The sequence below is a fragment of the Taeniopygia guttata genome, chromosome Z, assembly GCF_048771995.1.
Source record: "Taeniopygia guttata chromosome Z, bTaeGut7.mat, whole genome shotgun sequence".
NCBI classification, from domain to species: domain Eukaryota; kingdom Metazoa; phylum Chordata; class Aves; order Passeriformes; family Estrildidae; genus Taeniopygia; species Taeniopygia guttata.
Window position 1 is genome coordinate 19096814 of NC_133063.1, and position 20404 is coordinate 19117217.

The window sequence follows — 20404 nt, forward strand, 5'->3', positions numbered from 1 at the left end:
ATGTATTTTAGTACAGTTAATTACTGTCATGCTTTTCCCATGAGTTTAACTAGTATGGCAGCAAGATTTCTTTGTGACCTGATTATTTATACATAATGTTGACCAAAATGGAAGCAAATATTTTTTGACCATGCACAGATATTTTTTGTTCTGGAGTGAGGGTCTTTCACTTTTGGGGAAACATCTATGTAAAGAAACAACAACAACAACAACAACAAAAAAAAGAAAAAATATGAGTTTTAGGTATGACAGATTTATTTGTGGCAAATGAAAAGTCTATAACTGATTTTTTTGTGTGTCAAAGACTTGATGTTTGCTCCACTTATTTTTCATTTGTTCATACAGGCTCAACTTGCCTAGGAGTTGTTTCATTTTTCTATTTTCTGAAAGGACTTGTTTTGCCCCTGCAAGTAACATGCACATCTAATTTACAGGACACTCTAATAGGTCTTGGAGATATACAGGCTTGAAAGGGTCTAAGCTGGGATGCAGACAATGTTTGACTATTCCTTCCTGCATGCCTGTGTAGGGTAAAGTCCCTACAAATGAGCTGTGGGTGGGAAGCACCTGGTTCATTAATTATTTTACTGAGAGCTAGCTTGGCTATCCTTCAGCCCACACTGAAGTCTGCTGAAGTTTGGACATCTCAAAGCTCTACAATATGAGAGAATATTATTATTTGTATCCTATATCCTTTGTATCTATAGGAACAGCCAGTCTTTTAGTCCATATTCCTCTGCACTGCTGGGTTAGCTGTTTTCTGTTCTATTCCCAGAAAAACACTTCCATTATAAAGAGGCATGGCCAGTCAGGGAGCATGGTCAGTAGAAAGCTGCATAAGTGTGCTCTACCTCTCTAGGGAAGTTGTTGTTTTTGTTAAGCTTTTTCCCCTTCAGAGAAGGCTTGTGAATGTTTTGCAACACCATGACTGAATTAAAAGAATAATGTTAATGGCAAGTGGAATTATTGAGACACCATAATTTCGGCTTAGGTAGACAAGTCGTCAAATTATTTTAAAACATTAAATATCATAGAGAAATAACTCAAATCTGAACACATGCAAAAAAGCTGATACTGTGTAGTGAAGAAGACATTTATATTCACAGTTTCTGTCCCTAAATTGGTGACAACCTAAATGCCAAATTCCCTCACATTAAGTGGAGCTATGTATCAGGATAATGAGATGCAAGCCCACATCAGTGTGGTACCATGACTAATAATATCAACAAGCTTTGTTTTAAATAATTCTGACCTTTGCTAGGGAGAAGTAAAACATGATGAAGAAAAAGTGGAAAAATTGCATTAAAAAATCAAACATTTTCTTTCAGCTAGTCTTTTATATAAAGCTGGGTGACTTAGGCTGGATTTCCCTGACCTTTTGGGACATGATGATAGAGTTATTTGCCATGAGTGCAAAATTTCATTCACAGACTTTTAAGTCTGATTGATATAATAATCTCTGTAAGAGCTGGACATGCAGCTGACTTCTATTACCCCCACAGATGTATACAAAAATTAAGACATTACAGCAAGATTAGCCTTTGTTGTTTTTTTTTGCCCTGGCTTCCAAGAAACAGAGCTTTTTTTTAAGTCATGGAAAGATTATGCACATATCCAAGTAAGTTTGAACTCATTAGTTAATTGCAGCTGATTTTCTAAGGGAATGGAAGGGATTGTGAATCTAACAGCAGAGCAAGAAACTCTGCACCATATCTCACAGTGATCAGGTATATTCAAATGACACATGTGACAGGTTCTTTCCTATCCTATTGACTTATTAATATCAGTGTTAATTTCCAGGTATACTCCCATTTGTTTCTGAATAATTTCTAAATCAGTCATTTTTCCTATGGTCCCTTTACTTTCTCTTCGTCTCTTCAGCCAAGTCAAGCATGACTCAACAAAAAGACTAGTTTCATCCTCATGCTATCAGTTGCTGTAGAATGCAAGATTAAGCTTGAATTCACAAATAATCTTGCTACTTCATAGGCATGGTGATCTGCTTACTTTTAAAAGGATGGGGTAAAAGGATCTATAACTCCCCATACTTCTGTAACCAGTTGCACCAATCACAGACAACAGAAATTATTTGTGATTACCACTCAATAAAAAAAAGTTCATGAACACAACCTACCACAACAGGCTGTTGGAATCTCTTGAAACCACCTTATAAAAATACCAAAAACAAGCACAGTGGATTCTATATTACAGAATGAAGAGGTGGATGAGTAGAAGACAGAGGAAGAAGAAGAAGAAGAAGAAGAAGAAAAAAAGAAGAAGAAGAAGAAGAAGAAGAAAAGAAGAAGAAGAAGAAAAAAAAGAAGCAGCAGCAGCATTGGAGTCTACCTTGAGAACCTGGAAACTGGAACTTGGGAAAAGATCAACGCCGCAGTTAACACAAAATGTGCAGATAAATGTTAGGGAAACTTCTCTGAGATGCAATGATGCCTGGTACAAGCCTTCCTCTGCCATCAACTGCTTTTGGGTGATTTGCCAGTGGATTGGACATACATGGGGCAGTCCTGGAGAGGGGTCAGCCCTGTGTAATTGCCAGTGATTTGCCAGTGGATTGGACATACATGGGGCAGTCCTGGAGAGGGGTCAGCCCTGTGTAATTGCCCTGTTTTTTGGCATAATTGCAATTGAAAGGCAAAAAATTAGGCCCTTCAAAAATAGAGAAAAAATTGCCCCTTCAAATGGTAGTACAGAGATCTGTGGCACAGGACTGTCTTAAAAGTGACCTGTACAGTTGTCTTGGGTATATATTACAGCTGTACATTGAACTACTCACAGATGCAAGATATGCTACAAATTTATCACACCACATGGTTCTGTGATGCTGTAAGTACTTATTAATGCAAGTTGTTCTAAATGACCTCTCAAAGAAATAGGACTAACTTTCTTAAACATTTTGATGTTACACACAAATACTGTAGTGCTGCATATGTATAAAGTGTGCATCCATTTGCTGACTTTTTTTACATTTATTTTGTTAAAATTATGTGAATGCTTCATATAGATTCTTAAATGAATATATTCCATCTTTATACTAATTTATAAACTTTATTAATACATTAAATTTTGCTAGATTTTTATATATGTGCTCTTATTAAGCTTATAAAATGATAAATTCATTTTAAAATGGCAGTTTCACTAGTGTATCTTTTGTTGAACTTAAGACAGTGCAGAAGATAGTATACATTTAAAAAGTCAAGGGGTAGCATCTAAATGTGTATCCATTACTGAAGTAACCCTTTTTAAAAATCACAGCTGGCTTTCTAATTGTCTCTGTGTTAGATGCTAGATATTGTTAAATATTGTTTACCACAGAATAGGTCCACTCAGGGTGTAAAAGGTGAATGTGCGTCTTTCTCAAAGTCCCATGCAATAATTCCTATACCAACTCTGAAAATGGAACTGATAATATGTCAATGATTACAATACAAAGAAGTTAAATATTACAACTAATTTTCTCACTGAAATATAATCCAGGGATTAGCAACAATGGCAAATCTGGTTTATTTGCATTTAATTTGTACCTTCACACTATTATCTCCCATGTTTTAGTTTCAGGAAATGTGGTTCAGACTATTATAACCACATTTCATGCTGCAGTTGCACTGTTTGAGCTCTATGCTAAGAAATGACTTAAAAATTAAAGCCAGCATACTTTATTTTAATTATATTAGAGCTGTGTCTAAGTGCAAAAAAATAGTACAGCATATATTTAATATGGAGCATGGATTAACAGTTTTATGAGACATAAAATCTATTTTCTATTTACAAATCAGTTATATATCTTTCAACAAAACAAATGCCTATAGTGTAAAAATGAATAAGGAGAACATCAAACTAGCAATCATGTAAGCAGTAAATAACATCTTAATTGGCCTGGAATGCTGGAGCTTGATTTTTTTTGGAATTAGGCTTATTTATTGATCTATATGGCATATTTATTTTTCCAGTGATTTGTACAAGTCTATACCCTTTCCTCAATATTAGATCCATGTATGGCTTTATACTGCAAATGCCATTTTGCAAAATAGCTAAGTAGAAGAAGAATTGTTGCTTATAGAAAAGCCATCCATTTAAAAACTTTCACTGAGGCAAGAATTACTTCACAGTTTTTACACTTTGTCTTCTGATAAAAAGAAGGGGGCAGAGGGAAGGGGAAGAAATGCTGCTATTATGCAGTTGCCACCCAATGAATTCTTCAACAGTCCTTTACTCTTTGCTGTTTTGGCAGTGACAAGAAAACAAGGAAGGATCCCATGTGCACTGGGAAATATCTTTTAAATGCTCCTGTCTATGTTCCTTTCACCTGCAAGACTAGCAGGCAGAAATGGGTATGGTGGGCTTTATACATGGTTTGCAATCTCTGGTTCTTCTTAGGAGCTTTTGTGCAGATTTGTCCTTAACATCCACACTGTATTTCAAGTCATGCAGCACTTCACCCCATACTTCGCACAATACTATGGAGTTGAGAACTGGCAAATTCAAACTTCCTCCACCATGGTGTCTGCTGTTTCTTCTTGCTGAAACATAGGTGTCTGCTGCTAAGTCAATATACTAGAGGAAGAGGGAAATTTATCAATGACTCTCTTCTTTCTTATAAAAATGTAGTTGAAAATGTCACTGTGGAGATACTGCTCTGTTGCTTTGCTTAGGATTGTAAAACTCTCGTCCTTAAAACTGCTTCTGCTGCTGATAGTGGAAAAAAAAATTTACAAACAGCAATTTTACCCTTTCCCATCTTCTGCTTTTATGAAAGTGGTGATATAAACACGGAAAAGATTGTGCTCTGATACCTGTCATTGCTCTAGTATAACCTTAGCTGTCTGGAAATGAGCTAATTAAATTTTTTGGTGTGTCTTTTAGAGAATACATTTGCATTTGACATAATTAGTGGTAGGCAGATCCAGCTATATCCAGGGGGAATCTCAAGACAACTGCTTTGCTGACTATTAGTGCTTAATTTCTGAATGTCAAATCCCGCACATCTTAATTTCTAGAGAATAAGCTCAATTGAACTTGCTCCCCAGTTATGCAAAAACTGTTCAGATAAAACCAAGTGGACACGAATGTAATGAATGTGGTTATTAAATTGTTTCAATTGAAAGAACCCTATTCTTATACCATCATAATGGGAACAATTTATCCCCACTGATCAGCCTGTCTCTTTTTTCTGAGCTCTCTTTGATCTTGAAGCATATTGCAGTGGTGTGTCCTATTGAAAAGCAAAACTGGGGCAATTTTAATGCTTTTGTACCTTACCAGTGCTCTATTTTTCGTTGTTTAAAAATAGCTGTTAATTATAAGTGCAGTTTAAATGTCTCAAGTGACCCAGAAATGCAGGTTGGAATGAGACAGATTGTGTGTCTCAAATAAAACAGATGTACTTTCACAGAGCATCCTGAATTCAGCCCTCAATATGTAACCTTCTCTAAGGTTATTTCAGTCAGGTATTGAGCTTGTCTAGCTTTTAGATATAAAATCTCACACATTTTGAACAATGAAGACAAAACTTCATCTGTATTTACCTCAAGAAGAAAAAGCCTCTTTTTCTGTGTGGGTGTATTTTGCCAGTGGTGGCTGATGGGATGAGGGCATTTCCCTTCAACCCCAGAGACTCAGGAGACTGTATACCTCACCTAATCTCCACCTCTTCTGCCTCTTAATGTAATAAACCTCATGCCTTAAAGAACATTTAGTGGTAATATACTTTCAGGGGATCATCTTATTTTGACTCGATTAAGCACTGCACAAGAACCAGCCATACCTTGCAGGTATAAAATTTCAAGCTTCTGTGTTTTGAGATGCTCAAAGTAATTTTTTATTTTCTCTTCTACCAAAAATTGCTTTTAATTTCTGTCTGTGATGATTTTCATCAAGAGAAGTCTCAAAAGTAGGGTGTAAATAAATTAAGGCAAAACAATATTTTACTGGAGGGTTGGAACATATCAGTTGTTTATATGTATATTTATTTATATATTGTTAGACAGCAATTTACAGGCATTTCAATTAATTGACAAGACTTGGTTTCAGCTTTTTGATTAGAACAGGGTGTCAAGACCGTTGAATTTGCTGAGCTCTCCCATAGCCCTGAAGATCAGTGGTACACATTTCAAAGCCATCACCACTTCATGAAACTGAATGGGTTAATGGTGAAGGAAGCCAAGGATCAACCAAGCTTAGATTGTATGTTGAGATCTCAGTCATTAGGAGAGACTGACATCCAGCTAAGGGCTGGAAACTGCAGGAATAATTAGTCTGTGAGTGTGGAAGAACTTACCTGCTGGAGATGAACAGCAAACCCGATCCACAAGAACATTTTAAACCTTCTTCCTCTCTTTTTGTCTATTAGGTATGATATACATTTCTTTCTTCATGTCAGCTAAGAATAAGGGGGGGGGGGGAGCCCAAAGTAAAAGAAGATAATAATCCTTCAGGAGATCAAATTTCTTTGCCTAATAAAGACCAATATTATGGTTCATGTTCAGACACATCCTCACATATCAGATATACACACAATGAATAGAGAAAAATTCTCATTTCATAGTGGGAACAAGTATACTACTTTGTTTTCCATTCTCTGGGAAATAATTTTCAGTTGAATACTTGGAATACTTCTCCTGAATCTCAGAGGATGTTAAAAAAAAAAAAAAAAAAAAAAAAAATTGCAATACTGTGAGTTCAACTTCAAGAGAAACCACAGACCTCATTGTTTTCTAAAATCAGTCCCTCAAAGACTTCATTGATTATATCTGCCCTTTGGAACTTTCTATAACTTTTGTTATAGAAACAAGAGTGCTTCCTTTAACTATTCCCACTTTTAACACCTAATGCTATCACACTGGAACATAACAGATTTGATAATAGCTGGAATGATAGCACATGTATATTGGAAATAAGAAAATTGACATTTGGAAAAATTGTTTATCAGTTGTCACTATCCTTTCACGTTTTTGGACAATATTTTGGTCCATAAAGGATTATCAAGGCAGAGATGTCAAGAGAAAAATTGCTATGAAACTCCATGGGCTTTGTTTTAGCCTCTATATTCTCACATTATTATTTTGTGAAGCACAAGGCAAGGACTCAGCCTCCGTTTAAACAAGAGCATGAGTTAACCACCCTGTTGACAAAGCAGTGCAAACTCAGACTCAAGCATATACTTATAATTGAGTGCTATCCTGATGTGGGATGGATACACACTTCCAAGTTCTCCAGCAGTGAGAACCTTAATTTGAATTTTGGTGAAAGTATTTTAACTGGACTCAGTACCTTCTAAAGTGAGTTAAGCAGGGACAACTGTACTGCTAGAATTGTGCTCAGTTCAAGAAAGCTTTATTTCAAGGTGATTTGGGCCAACATTAGTTTTTGTGCTTTAATTTTAAATTTCCACACTCTAATGGGTGACAGTGACAATATTACTATACTAAAATGAAAACAGTTTGATAGTGACAACTGTTATGTGGCACTTCCCAGTCTTCCCCAGTCTTCCCCTTCCCCACAACCCCACCTCTGCACACAAAGGATAGGCAATCAGCTTAGGAAAGGTTTTAATAGAAATTGGCAAACCGCAAAATTTGATTAAATAATAACTTTATAGAATTTGAGTGGATCACAACATGTGAAGGAAAATCATGGAGCAACAACTCTCAAAGGAGGCAGAAGTCACAAAAACTTTTCAGAAATCCATAGGAAAGACTGTACAGGTGATCTAAATTATACATAGATAACAAAAGAAAGCAGACGGAAAGGTTAACAGGCAGCAGTGATAGAGGACTCTGCTGCTTTACATCTACTTTCAGTTCTAAACTAGTCTCCATTGAACTGTTGAGCTGGTTTTATAGACTAGTGGTTCTATTCAGATTTGGAAAAGTTCATGCAAATATACTGAGTTTTGTGTTTGTAACATTAATTAGACTTTTTAAAAGTCTGATAAATTTTTTTCAGTAAATTCATATTTGTCAGGTAAAAAAATCCTACTGTGTCATTTTCCTTGCTGAGAATAGAGCTATTATGTTTTCTCCCCTTAATTCAGACATAAAACAGAACAGCTGTATGTTGCACATTAGACAGAACATATACGTGCATATAAATGCTTTCTATATTCAGTCTTTGCATTTGCTTACATGAACTGCAATGAGTGAACCTAAAATATCCCTCAGTTTCAGAGAGGGATTCATTGATTTAAACAACTATGATCCCTCCAATGAAACCATTTTTCCACTCAGGATTAATAGAGTTTTTGCTGTCATTCTTTGTCTCATTTCAGGCACTATGTGACTGAGGGCCTTTGGAGGAGTTCCAGAGGAGTGGAGCAAGAACATGGTCAGGGAAACATAATCCTTGAAGAAATCCCAAAAGAGGCTGATCAGCCTCTAGAAGTGAAGACTGTCAAGAGATACAGTCACAATGTTCCCCGGCTGAAAATTCTGCTGCCAAAGAGCAGAGAGATTTGTCCTCCCTAAACTGAAAAATTTGTAGAAAAATAACTCACAGGCTTGAGCTGCAGGAAGGTAGAACCAAGTTGGATGATGCAGTTTTATGGGGGGATGGTTATAGGAAGACACTACAACTAAAGCATGGTGAGGTGTTAAAGGCAGCTTACACAGAAATAGCTTGGGAATGCATTTGAAGTGTTTAGAATCCCTTTGAATTTTTTCTCTAACTAGTAATTACATTTCCCTTCCCAGTAACTCACTGCATTTCTTCCTACTCTAAGACTTCCAAATAAAGGTTTATTGTCTTCCACAAAACTGCCTTTATCAGTGTGCTGCTCCTTTCCTCTCCTTCTCTTTCCCTTGTGCAGTTTTTATCTTTTTGTTGCAGCTAACCATGCAGAGCTAATCAACAAACAAAAATAAGCTGAAAAACTATAATGTAAGGAGACAAATGTGATTTTTGGTGGACCAAGAGCCTGTCTCTCTATCTGTTTATAAGTCTCTCATAATTATCAATTTTTTCTTTTCTATTCTGTGCTTAAACTCAAACTTGATGATCCTAAAAGTTTCAGCTGAATTTATATTCATCTGAGTTTTGTAGTTGAAACTGCTCTATGCTATATTTTCCTAATGAGACTACTATTTTCTTTTATTTTTTGCCCATAAGTTCCTTCATGTGCAGTGATGAGAAGCTTGGAGCCAATTTCATGCTTATGTTATGGTAATTCCAAAACTGTTTCATGAACAAACTCTCCTTATGGGAGGTACAGAAATAGGATCCTTTCCAGACAGCATCCTAATGGGCAAACTTTTTTATCTGTAATTCCTACTCTTTGTTTTCCTTGTCATACTTTGCATCTTTATCTCTAGTTCAATGAATTTTATTCTTGGTGAAGGACATGCTTCAAAAAAAATTAGAGCAAATATTCTGAGTAAGGGTTTGCATAGTAGATAAGGATTTTTTTTTCCAAGGAAGAGGTCTTTCAATACAAGATGTAGAAGATAGATTTCAGATGGGGTAGGCTTCCAATCACCAAGCCATTGCAGAAACAGCAGGGAAAACCACCTCTCCATTGGCCCTGGAAAGAATGAACACACTACACACATTGGTTGGTATAGGCTGTTTGTTTCTTTGTCTTACTTTTTTAAAATTTAGACATATGACTGAAATACTGGTGATAGTAACTCACATGCATAGAGATTTAAGGAACTGTAGCTGGGGCAAATACCTTCTCGGAGAAATCAAACCAATGGTTATCTGTTACGGTGCTCAAACATTGTTGCCTCAGGCGCTGGGTGGAGACCAAGTCAATGGATCTGTGACATGATCTAATACTGGACCATACTGGACAACTGGGCTTTGAGTCAAAAAATATTTAGTTACATGCATATTGTAAAATCTCCATACGAAGTAGATTTATCACATACCGCACAGCCCAATTTCCCAGGGCTTGTGCTTTGTGCTCCCACTTGTTGCATCCTATGGCTAATGCTAGCAATGGTACCCAATTCAGTGCTATCATCCACAGATTTATCAGGTGGCAATTGTCATCATGAAGACAGCTGTAGGCAGAACTGCCAAGAGGATACTGCTTATTACATCTTTGGCTCTATTGTCTCTATTTGGGAGCAAAAGTACAGAATAAAACCTTCAATAAGCTGCATAATTCTCCTGTAAATAACATTCCATTCAAAATAGCCAGGAATTTTTTGCTGCCCGTATTTTGTGCCATGCTACCCTTTGAGACAAACTGGTGTAAAGCTCAGTATATTTTCCTAGGTGCTAAATCCACACTAATCACTGAGGGGGTAGGAAAGAAGACATTCGTTCTGAATTTCTGTGATCCCTGGCCCTTTACTCCAAATCCATTAATACACAGGGATTTGGCACGATTGGACCTGCTGGTAGCCAATTAATTGACTGACTCTGTAGCTGGTGATAAGGAAAATGATTCCACTACAATTCAAATACTTCATAATATCCTGTCCCAAGTTGATATTATATATATTTTCTAAATTTCAAGACGGAAGACAGGTTTTCAGTCAAAAGATAAAAGCTTTGTGTACAGAAAATTGTAATACAGTCCTTTATATTTTTATGTAAACTAAAGGTAGAAGACAGTTTTCTTCTGTCACAATTCCTTGCTACCACAAGGGAAAATATGCTTACTTGGTGGCAGGAAAAAGAGTCCATTCTCAGAGGTCAGTTTAATTAATACATAATTGTAAATTAACTTAGTTGATTTAGTATGTGTGTTACTTGTGAATTTTATTAGAAAAGTGTGTGTGTAAAGATGCAAGAAAAGATCCAAAGACCCAGTTGAGCTTGGATTACTGAACTCTCATAAGATAAAAATGAGAAATTTTTTAAAATTCTAATTATAGCTAATTGCAACAAGGCTGTGGTGAAAATAATGAAAAGTTTAGGAAGATTTGATGGGACAGTGTGAAAGGAGACTGAAAATATCAAAGAGATTACAGGGAAAATGGAATCAAAATTTGGTCTTGTTCTCCCTGGAGTCAATGGCAAAATTCTCATCAACTTAATGAAGTACAAATTCAGATTCAGAAGATGACCAAACAATATAAACATACATACATATATATATATGAATAAATGTTTTGTAGTCAGTCAATTCCTTAATGTGAAGTGTCCTATCAGTGACACTACAGTGGAGGCTCCTTAGAGCAAGCAGAAAAATTCCTGTCCTTATGCAAAATTTCTGAAAATTTGGCACTGTACAAAGCTGAACAGATCAAAAAAGGCAGACAAATTTTTAAGATATCCACAACATAAAAAGACTTCCTAACAGCTAAGAAAATAGGCATATTATAGGACATATTATAGGACAAACCTAGAACTGTGTAGAAATTAAGCCTAGAATTCTATAGAAACTATGCCCAAGGTAAATTTTCTATCTTGTGATTTTATGCAGTTTTGGCTGTCTTGCCACTGTCAAGGCCTGCAAAGACAATTTCACTTATCTTCTGTTCTTATGCATCCATCACCAGGCAGTATTCTTCTTCTCTGTTCTTCTTTTCAGACAGGTAATGTATAATGGATTTATTCCAATTGTTGAGAGCCAGAGGTATGGCAGATATTAATAAAAAGAGTTACTATTTAATTGTTTCCTATGCATCACTGTTTGGCTCGTACATAAATTTTTCATTTTCAAACTAACTCTTGGAAGCTGCTGGTTTGGGTTGGTGTCATGGGAATTTGGATCTTACATGTGGAACTGCTTGAAGTGTGTAGGATTGCCACACAGACAGGTATGTCCATAAAAACACTGTTACTACTTCTCTCAACCACAGGGATAACAACTGAATCAGATGCTTCAATCAGAGTACAGGGAAACAGATGTGTCCTCCAAAACATTATATTATTATCTTTGGATTTTTCCCTTTTCCTCAATTGCTCAAAATTTTAAAATATTTTTTCCGAAGTATTTAACATCAAGAAATAGTTTTTTTTCCATGTAATTTGTACACTGAAGGATTCAAAAAAGTCTTTAGATGTCACATAAAATGGTGGTGATAATGCTTTGGAATTATATTTTTTAAAATGTTACTGTGAAAGTTTTCAAATTGTTTGTGTGGGAGGAGAAAGGAAGAGTAGTTAAACTAACAGTTAAATGGAAACTACTCAAGCACCTGAATTTTACAGTATTTGTCTTTAACACAAAACTGTGGAACTCATTGTCACAGAGTATAATGCCAAAGATGTAACAGAAAACAGACAGGAATTTGATAAAATTTGTTGGGGATTAATTTGATAATTAAAGGTTGAAATATGCAAATCCAGATGATTCCACAGTCTACATCCTGTGTGCATGTGATGAAGGATGTCCATGCCCCTCTAGACTCTTTTCACAGGAGACTGACAGCTCTCAAGAAAGAAAGAGAACAGTGCTTGAGTCAGTATGAACCTTCTGAATCACATACACTGTGATGACTCTAAGTCCACTGAAACCTGAATATTGCACAGGGATGTAAGTTGCAAGGATGTCTGGGGAGAGAGCAAGTGGTGGGAAGTAATGACATACTGAGGAATTTGGAGGAGGCAGAAATCAAGTTACTCAGTTAAAGAATGTGTGGTACCTCAGGTGAAGAAGTAAGCTGGAAATGATAGAAACAGCTTTAAATAACTTGTTCACTGATTTTGAACAAGGCGCCTCCTTCCCACTTCCTCACCAACAACTTATAGAATTTGACAAACTTTACGGAATAGGGGAGCAAATACTCAAGGGAATAAAGGTGAAGAGAATAAAGCATGACATGCAGAATTTTACAGATGAAATACAGCTGAAGACACACAAACATTTTTTAGCTGGATGGAGATAAACACCAGCATGCTTTAGCGAGCTCATGCAGTCATAGGAAGTATAAGATAGAAGCAAGGGCAACATTTTTCAGAGAGCTCTGTACAGCTGCCAGAACCTTAGATCTGTGTAAAATCAGAAAGTATACATGGAAAATACTTTCACAGAACTGTCTCAATATAATTAGTCTCATTATATATATATATATATATCTGTCTCATTATTATTATATGAAATAAAGTTTATAGTCGGGGGCTTTTACTGGTATAGGCAAATCACTGCTACTCAATCAGTAATTTAGGAAGACTGTTATCTTAGATCCTCCTAAATGCTGACATAGGCACCTGAGCATCCAAGAACACATTTTGAAAGTGAAGGCAGTGCTTAGTAGTGATTCTAATATTTGGAATGCTAAATATTTTGTTTTATGGAACTCTGTTTATAAAGAAAAAGAAAAAAGATCAAAAACTACCTAGAAATAATAGGAGATGGTAGGCATGAGGAGACTGATTTTGCAGTGTTTGTGAAAACAGCTTCACTAAAGCCATGTGAATACATTGAAGATTGCAAGTCTGGGTCTGCAGGAAGAATCTGAAAAATAGTGTGATAACCAGGTATAAATGGTCTCCAGTGCAATTATCAGGCTAAAAAAATGATGGGGAAAATAGTAATTTTTTACAATGGTACCAGAGCTATTTTGTAGTTTAAAATTGAAAGCCTGACCCATCATGAATATATCAGCTGGCCCACACAAACCTTCTCAACTTCTGCATAGTTCAGTTGCTAATCATTAGACCTGGCAAAGTCTCACATGCTTCATTAGGGAAAATGTATGGGCTGAAACCTGACCCAAAGATTGAGAATGTTTTCCACATTCATAAATGGGAAGGATTCTTCAAAACTGGGGGAATAAAATATATTTAAAAAGGTAATCCATGTTGTTTCCGAATGAACGAGTAGTGAAACAAGAAGTCAATAATCATCAGAACACTTGTCTTTCTGATGTGTCATTTCTCTCAATTAAAAGAAGTTTGACTGGAATACAGGTTCATACACCGATGTACCCTGCAGCTACACTGGTTTTACAAGGCTGCAAGTCACCCGAGTTAGCCTAGGATCAAAGCTGGCCCTCTCACTTTTAATTTTCCTTTATCTGTGAAAACAAGTTTTTTCCAACTTAGACTTAATCATTGTAAGATTTGATAAACAAGTTTTAACCAGAGATCTCTTGCTAATTGGGATGCCTGAAACTTGTTGTTTCAGATATAACAGACCTCTTCTGAAAATATTTGGGGACTAAGGCTCATTCCAGGAAATATTAATTAATTCAGTGCCTAACTACTTGAAGGGTAGAGTCCACCAGCCATGTGTTGGAAGTATAAAAATGCTTCTCATAAAATACTCTGTCCTTTAGCATAATAAAGGCTGACTCAAACTCCAACGAATTTTAATTTTTTAAACAGTATAGTTCTTTACAAATTCTTCATATCATTCTAATGCTGCTATTGCTCAGAAACACTTCTGTTTAGGAGCACTGTAATCCATAAGAGCTGCTGTATACAAGCTGGATCCGTGGTGGGATCCTACTGGATCTCCATTCTTACCCAACAGTAAATGGAAGAGTGAAGAATTCCCTTTCTTTGCTGGTGAAGAAACAGCCCAAATTGGACTGTATGTTATCCTGAAAACATACATGGTTGTGATTTAGTGATTGTTGCATTTGATGTTCACAGGGAAATCTGTAATCTGATAATTTGTTCATATACTCAGACCTTCAGTTGTTGGCATTCTGAAGATGAAGATCAAAATAATTTAAAGCTGCAAGCATCTCAGTCAAGTTAAAAGTGCATTTTGTAAGATCCTTGCTTTTTTATTGCTTATTTACCAAGTTACTTTCACTAAGTATTAAGTAAATGATCAGATTTAAATTTACAAAGAAGGAGATAAATGCTTTCAGTGAGACAGTAATTTAAACAAAAGACTCACAACTGAAAATCAGGAAAAAAACATTACTTTCTTTTATTCCTTTTTAGGAAGCTTTATTTCCTTTTGGCATTGAAATTTAAGCTTAAAACAATACAAAGAAGAGCAAATACAAAAATTTTTAAAGCTATACCCTTTCAAGGATAATACCTGTTAGTTCTCCACTTCAGAGATCTTTTCTATTTTTTTTACAGAAGAGTTGAACTTATCTCCAAGTGACCTGTAACTTTGTTAAGGATATGAAGGTAATTGGATAATACAGTTACCATTTAATAAATTGAGAAATGTATTTTAGTAGTGCAAGTATAGCTTACTCAGCACTTCCCTCCCCAGCTTAATAGCCTTTTCACTTTCAATAAAAACACAGAAGCCCTGGTTTCATATTATACTACAACACACTTCTTGCAATTGATTTGAAAACCTGAGCAGGACAGACTGTTGCTGGAAGTGATGAGCATAACTAGCCCTGGTCTCACTGTCCTGAAGGAAGCAGGAAGGCAGGAATGGCAACCAATCAATGAATATGATTTACAGAGCTAGACCTGTCTCAAATTGCTGGCCAGATGAAACACATATAGAAGCCTGCCCATTGAAGAGACAGGCATGGGCATTATTTAATGCCAGAGCTGTTTTTTTTTGAATAGGACCTAAAACATCTCATGCTGGTGGAAATGTGAGAAGAAATTGCTTGTGACACAGAAAAAGTGAGAGAGAATTAAGCTGTGAAGGTGAGGTTATAGCTGAGGAGGAGAAAGAGGTTTGTGTACAATATATGGAAAGGAAAAGAGCTGTTGGAGTAGGATGTATCAACAAGCCAGCACAGATAAGGAAGAAAAAAAGCCTGTGTGGAAGGTAAACAGTTCATGATTGAAAAGTGGAGCGTTGCCAAGAATAATAATTTACAGATAATTAAACAAAAAAGTGTTAGCATAAATATGGGAAAAACTATGAAAGGCTCAAAGCAGACTTAAAAATCTCCATTAACCGCATGATTCAGTACATTACAGTTGACAGTAACCAAGAAGAAGAAAGACAGACATGACATAATTAAATTCCAGACAATCTAATGTTTAGTAAGTGTTATCAGTCAAATTTTTATGCTAACTTGGGCAGTAGAGGTTGAACCAGAACTATGCCACAAATTCAGTGTTTGAAACTGCCACTTGTTGAGAAAAGTTACTGAATACTACTGGTTCCACCTGCAGTATTCATGGAAAGGACTTTAAAACACTCACATTTTAACTTAAAGATTCCAAAAGAGACAAAAGTATTACAGAAAGACAATTTGTGCATAAAAATATGTCTTCCAGGTCAATATTAAAACACTGTGAGAAAGCTTCAAATATTGTACTAGATCTGCAGATGAAACTAGTAACAAATCCCTGGAGTGCCATCTCAAATACTTTAAATTACATAAATTGGTAGTAGGAAAAAAGATGTTTTTATCAAAACAATTTCAAAAATGGCAGGAATGTCAGGAAGTAACCTAGAGAGCTCTGTATATCTTTATGCCGTGTAATAGCTACTTTACAGTTAAAAAAAAGTAGCAAGTGGCATAGAACATGGTACTCTGACTTCTCTCCACCTCTCTATGACTGCTCAGTGGCAAAATCCTTTTGCATCTAGAAAGTCTCCCAGAAGAAATAAATGTTATTATGCATGATTCCCTTAGGATGCTAACACAATTATACTGAATTGCTCTCCTTTCTAGGATGAGACTTTTGTTTTTCACTAAAATACTAGGAGAATGAGCACCCTTACAGTATCCTAACAGAAAATAACGACAGAGACAATTTCTCTTAATATTTCAACGTACCACAGAGTAACAAAAATCTGCAAGGTTTGAGCAGCTGAATATATACATACATACATTTTTTTTAACACATCTTTTGACATGGAAAATACACTATTAGTAAATGGATCCTTCCTTCTACACATTCAGATTTCATTGGTGATTAAAGGAAGGTTTAATTAATTTATCTCTGGAGGATGAGGATAAAACCACTTTCTGACACACACCATTTTTTAGTGACATCTTAAAGAGATGTAGAGAAGAAAATGTGAGAGTGTGGGAATGTCAGTGTCTTACCTAACATGTCCCAACTCCAAATGTAATCGATAATTAAAATGATATATTAAAACCAACTATTTTTTGTGTGTGTTGCAGAGGGAAGGTTTGCTTGTATTAATGCTTATGGTGTATACATGCTTGAGTAGCTTCACAGCCCTTTTGCCTATTAACTAGGGTGATAGCTAGAGGCAATCAAATGGTGGCCAGTTGCACAAAACTCCTTTGAACAAGGTTTCACAGAAATGACATCTGTTGTGCATACAACCCATCTTCTAAGAACTAAAAGAGGTGTTACTAACGTTTTGCTTCCTCATGCAAATCTCTAGGTTCCTTAAATTCTGTATGTATTCCACCATAAATAGCACAGTTTTCTTTGTGAAGACACATAGCTTGATTTGGGTATTAAGAACATCTTGAAATTCATGCATCTGTAATGAATAAGACATTTTTTCATCTCTAAGGCCTAAATAAATACTGTTCTAGGAGAGATTAATCTGAATCAGCAATTGAGAAAACAGAGTCTGCTGAAGGCAAATTTATTTCTTATTTCTTGGCTACAGTAATTGTAGGTGAGGTGCGAAATTTTCACCTTAATGACATGGTATTTACAAGTAAGTCAAAGCAAAATATTTGTGCTATGTTCTGCTCATTTTACTCACTCTAATAGTCCTACCACTATCAAGGAGACTAGTGCTGTGTACACAGCAAGTGGGATTTTGATCTTTGTTTTATTTCAGCCTGCTGCAGTTTGGTTTTGCACAATGACAGACCAGAGAGATATGCATTCTGTAAGTTTAAATAACATTGTCTTACCCTAGCTCTAGCTGCTGTTAATCTTCCAGTTGGTGCTGAAGTCTTGTACAGCCGTTTTGTATCTACAGCTGAGGCTGGTGTTCTGTTCCCAAAATCCACTGACAGTGGAGGAGTCCCATTTTCCAGCCCGCTTTGGATTTACCTTGTTACCTACCTGAAGACAAAACCTGACTGTCTCATTTTCTGCAGCTTCAGTGGTAAGACGACATTATGGCAATATTAAGGGTTAACTAGACAGGCCTGCTGCAAGAAAAATCAGAAAAGCGCCTTCATTTAAATAAGCAGGAAAGAAATGGTTGAATTCGTACACAGCCTGGTACTGACAGAGAAACGTGTGTTTATAAATGCAGTGACACAAGTATCCACTCAGTGATTCTCCCTGCTAAAAAGCACCTGATACTAACACAGCTTAGTGTACTAGAAAGGTCAGTGTTGTGCAGACTGAACTAACTTCTGAGGAGGGGATTCTTGCCTCAGAAAGGCTACAGCCTTCTCATTAAATAATAATTTACAAAAGATTTTAACCCCTGTGGGTTTCTACAGCATCTCTACATAAGTTGTCAAAGATTTCTTTTATAATGCGCTTTCCAATATTAATCTACTTAGTCAATATCTTACACTTCTGCATATGTATGTGACGGTTTCTAATTTCAGCTTTAAATATGTATAAAATTTATTCTGACTTTCCTATTACAGTGCTCCTCTCTTCAATTTTCAGCAGAGTGACTGCAGTGGGTGACTACTGCTAGGGCACACTGAGATAAGAACAGCTGCTGCTGAGCCTTTCAGTAGCAAGCGCCTCTAAGCCAGGGCTGTACTGAGCAGCAGCTTGGATAGGCCAAGGCAGCTGACTCAGGCAACAAAATTTGAAAGATCATTATAATAAATGAATTCAGACCTTGAGTGGGCTGACAGTGCTGGATTTACAAATCCCTTCTAAAACACACAGGACTGATGCTGTACTTTAATTAGCACCTGGTTGATTTACAGCTTCCAAAGGTAGATATTGCAGCATGCAGAGGTGCTGAACAGCACCTTTGCAAGAGCCACTCCTCAGGCTGTGAAACCTCTTCGTTTTCCGGCTGGCTCTTTGTCCAGCCTACAGTATTTGGTAGCTTCTGGTAATTAATTTTTTGTGTTTTTTAAATAGTTTAATTCAAAGCTTTAAAGAACCTTGGCAGCTCTTAAGTGAGCACAGTCACAGTGCAAAATGAAAGTTAGGGCAATAAATGCTCAGGGTGTGCCAACAACCTGCAATTTTGGAGGTTTCAAAACTCCAAGGTGATATATCAGTTAGTTCACTAGCAAATAATTCTGCAGATCTAATCTGAAATCTGTATACTGAAATGTTAATGTGCTTTTGAGTCTGATGAACTCACAAGAGTGATGCCAGCATTGTGCCAGCAAGTGACAGTAACTGCACTATGATTTTCACATACACATCCAGGGCAAAGAAAAGGAAAAAAAAAAAAAAAAAAAAAAGATGAAAAAGGAAGAAAGGAAGAAAGAAAAAGGAAGAAAGAAAAAGGAAGAAAGAAAAAGGAAGAAAGAAGAAAACAGCTGCTTTTTTAAAAACAGGAATAGATAGTACTAAAAGTCTATAGGCACATGAATTACCTTTCTCCTCTTTTTCCTTGTGAACTTTATTAATACTCATCTCCTTTGCTCCTTTAGCTGGCTGAGCATGTGCACTCTAAGCAGAATACAGACCCTATTAGTTCTCCTCCTTCTCCTATTAGAACCCTGTCTCCAAAGGCTTGGATCCTTTGAAAAATACAAGTTTGATGCAAGCTTGGGTTTTTGATACTTGTCAACATGCACATAATGATTAAAAGTGCACCATAATTGAAACAAAAATACAAGCTCACTTTGAATTAGTGACCATCACTGTTTTCTAGATCAAGTGTTTCATGGTTAAGACAAAAGAAAGATGACAGAAAAATTGTGAAGAGGATCTGCAAAGTGGATATTGCTTAACAAATCATATTGAATGCTGATTGTCCTCTCACTTAAGCACTGCTACAACCATTGACAGGAACACGTATAACGCATACCAACAGGTTTGCATATCACCAGGGGAACAATGAACTTAGAGTGCAGTTATCTGTGGTGGCCCATCCATTCCTGCACCTTGAATTTGCTTCTTGCAAACACTGCTGTACCAGAAGCATCCCTTTGGAACTTTGCAGAATGAACAGTGGACAGTGGAACAGGAACTTTTTCCAGAAAGCCTTCTTTCTTAAGATGTACACACAGCCCCTGACAGGATAATGTGCTCCCCTCCAACAGCATTTGCATTGCATAAGCAATTTCAACAGTTTTTAAACAGGGAGTGAAACACAGTCTCCTTGCCAAACACCAACTGGACACATATAAAATACACTCAGGATTCTGTGTAATCACTGTATTTTATAAAGGATTTAGTTTCACACTCTTTATGTGTTCAGAAAGAAACATCAAAAGAGAACACTCCTTCTGGGATCATGTCTTCTACAAGTGAGGATTATCACACAGGCAAACAGTGGGTGACTCATATATGCTGTTTTCTGACTCTGGGATAAACTTGGAACACAAATTATGTCAATCTGCTGATATAAATCTTCCAGAAATCATGGTTGTCTTGAGTACATGGAACACTATTTTCCCTAACCACAGGTATATTTGAATTCAAGTAGGCTGTCAAATAAATATTTAAAGGTGGAATGTACAAATGAATGTACACTAAGTGCTGATGTGATGCATCATATTGCATCAAATATTTTTCA

The 20404-nt window shown here is 36.3% G+C and overlaps 1 protein-coding gene across 15 annotated transcripts in view; it reads left to right on the forward strand.

Annotated features, from left to right (window-relative positions):
* The window catches only part of LOC121468114 (uncharacterized), a 299333-nt gene that overhangs the window by 75195 nt on the left and 203734 nt on the right, over positions 1 to 20404 (forward strand). For 6 of the 15 annotated variants that reach the window (XR_012052914.1, XR_012052920.1, XR_012052927.1 and 3 more), the window contains one exon: positions 8282 to 8765. The exons of 3 other annotated variants lie outside the window; for them this stretch is intronic. Coding sequence is in view for 1 of the 12 variants with exons in the window: in XM_072922141.1 (XP_072778242.1) it covers positions 8282 to 8477 (196 nt within the window). In the remaining 11 variants the exon portion in view is untranslated. 6 more of the 15 variants (XR_012052915.1, XR_012052922.1, XR_012052916.1 and 3 more) reach the window with 3 other exon arrangements.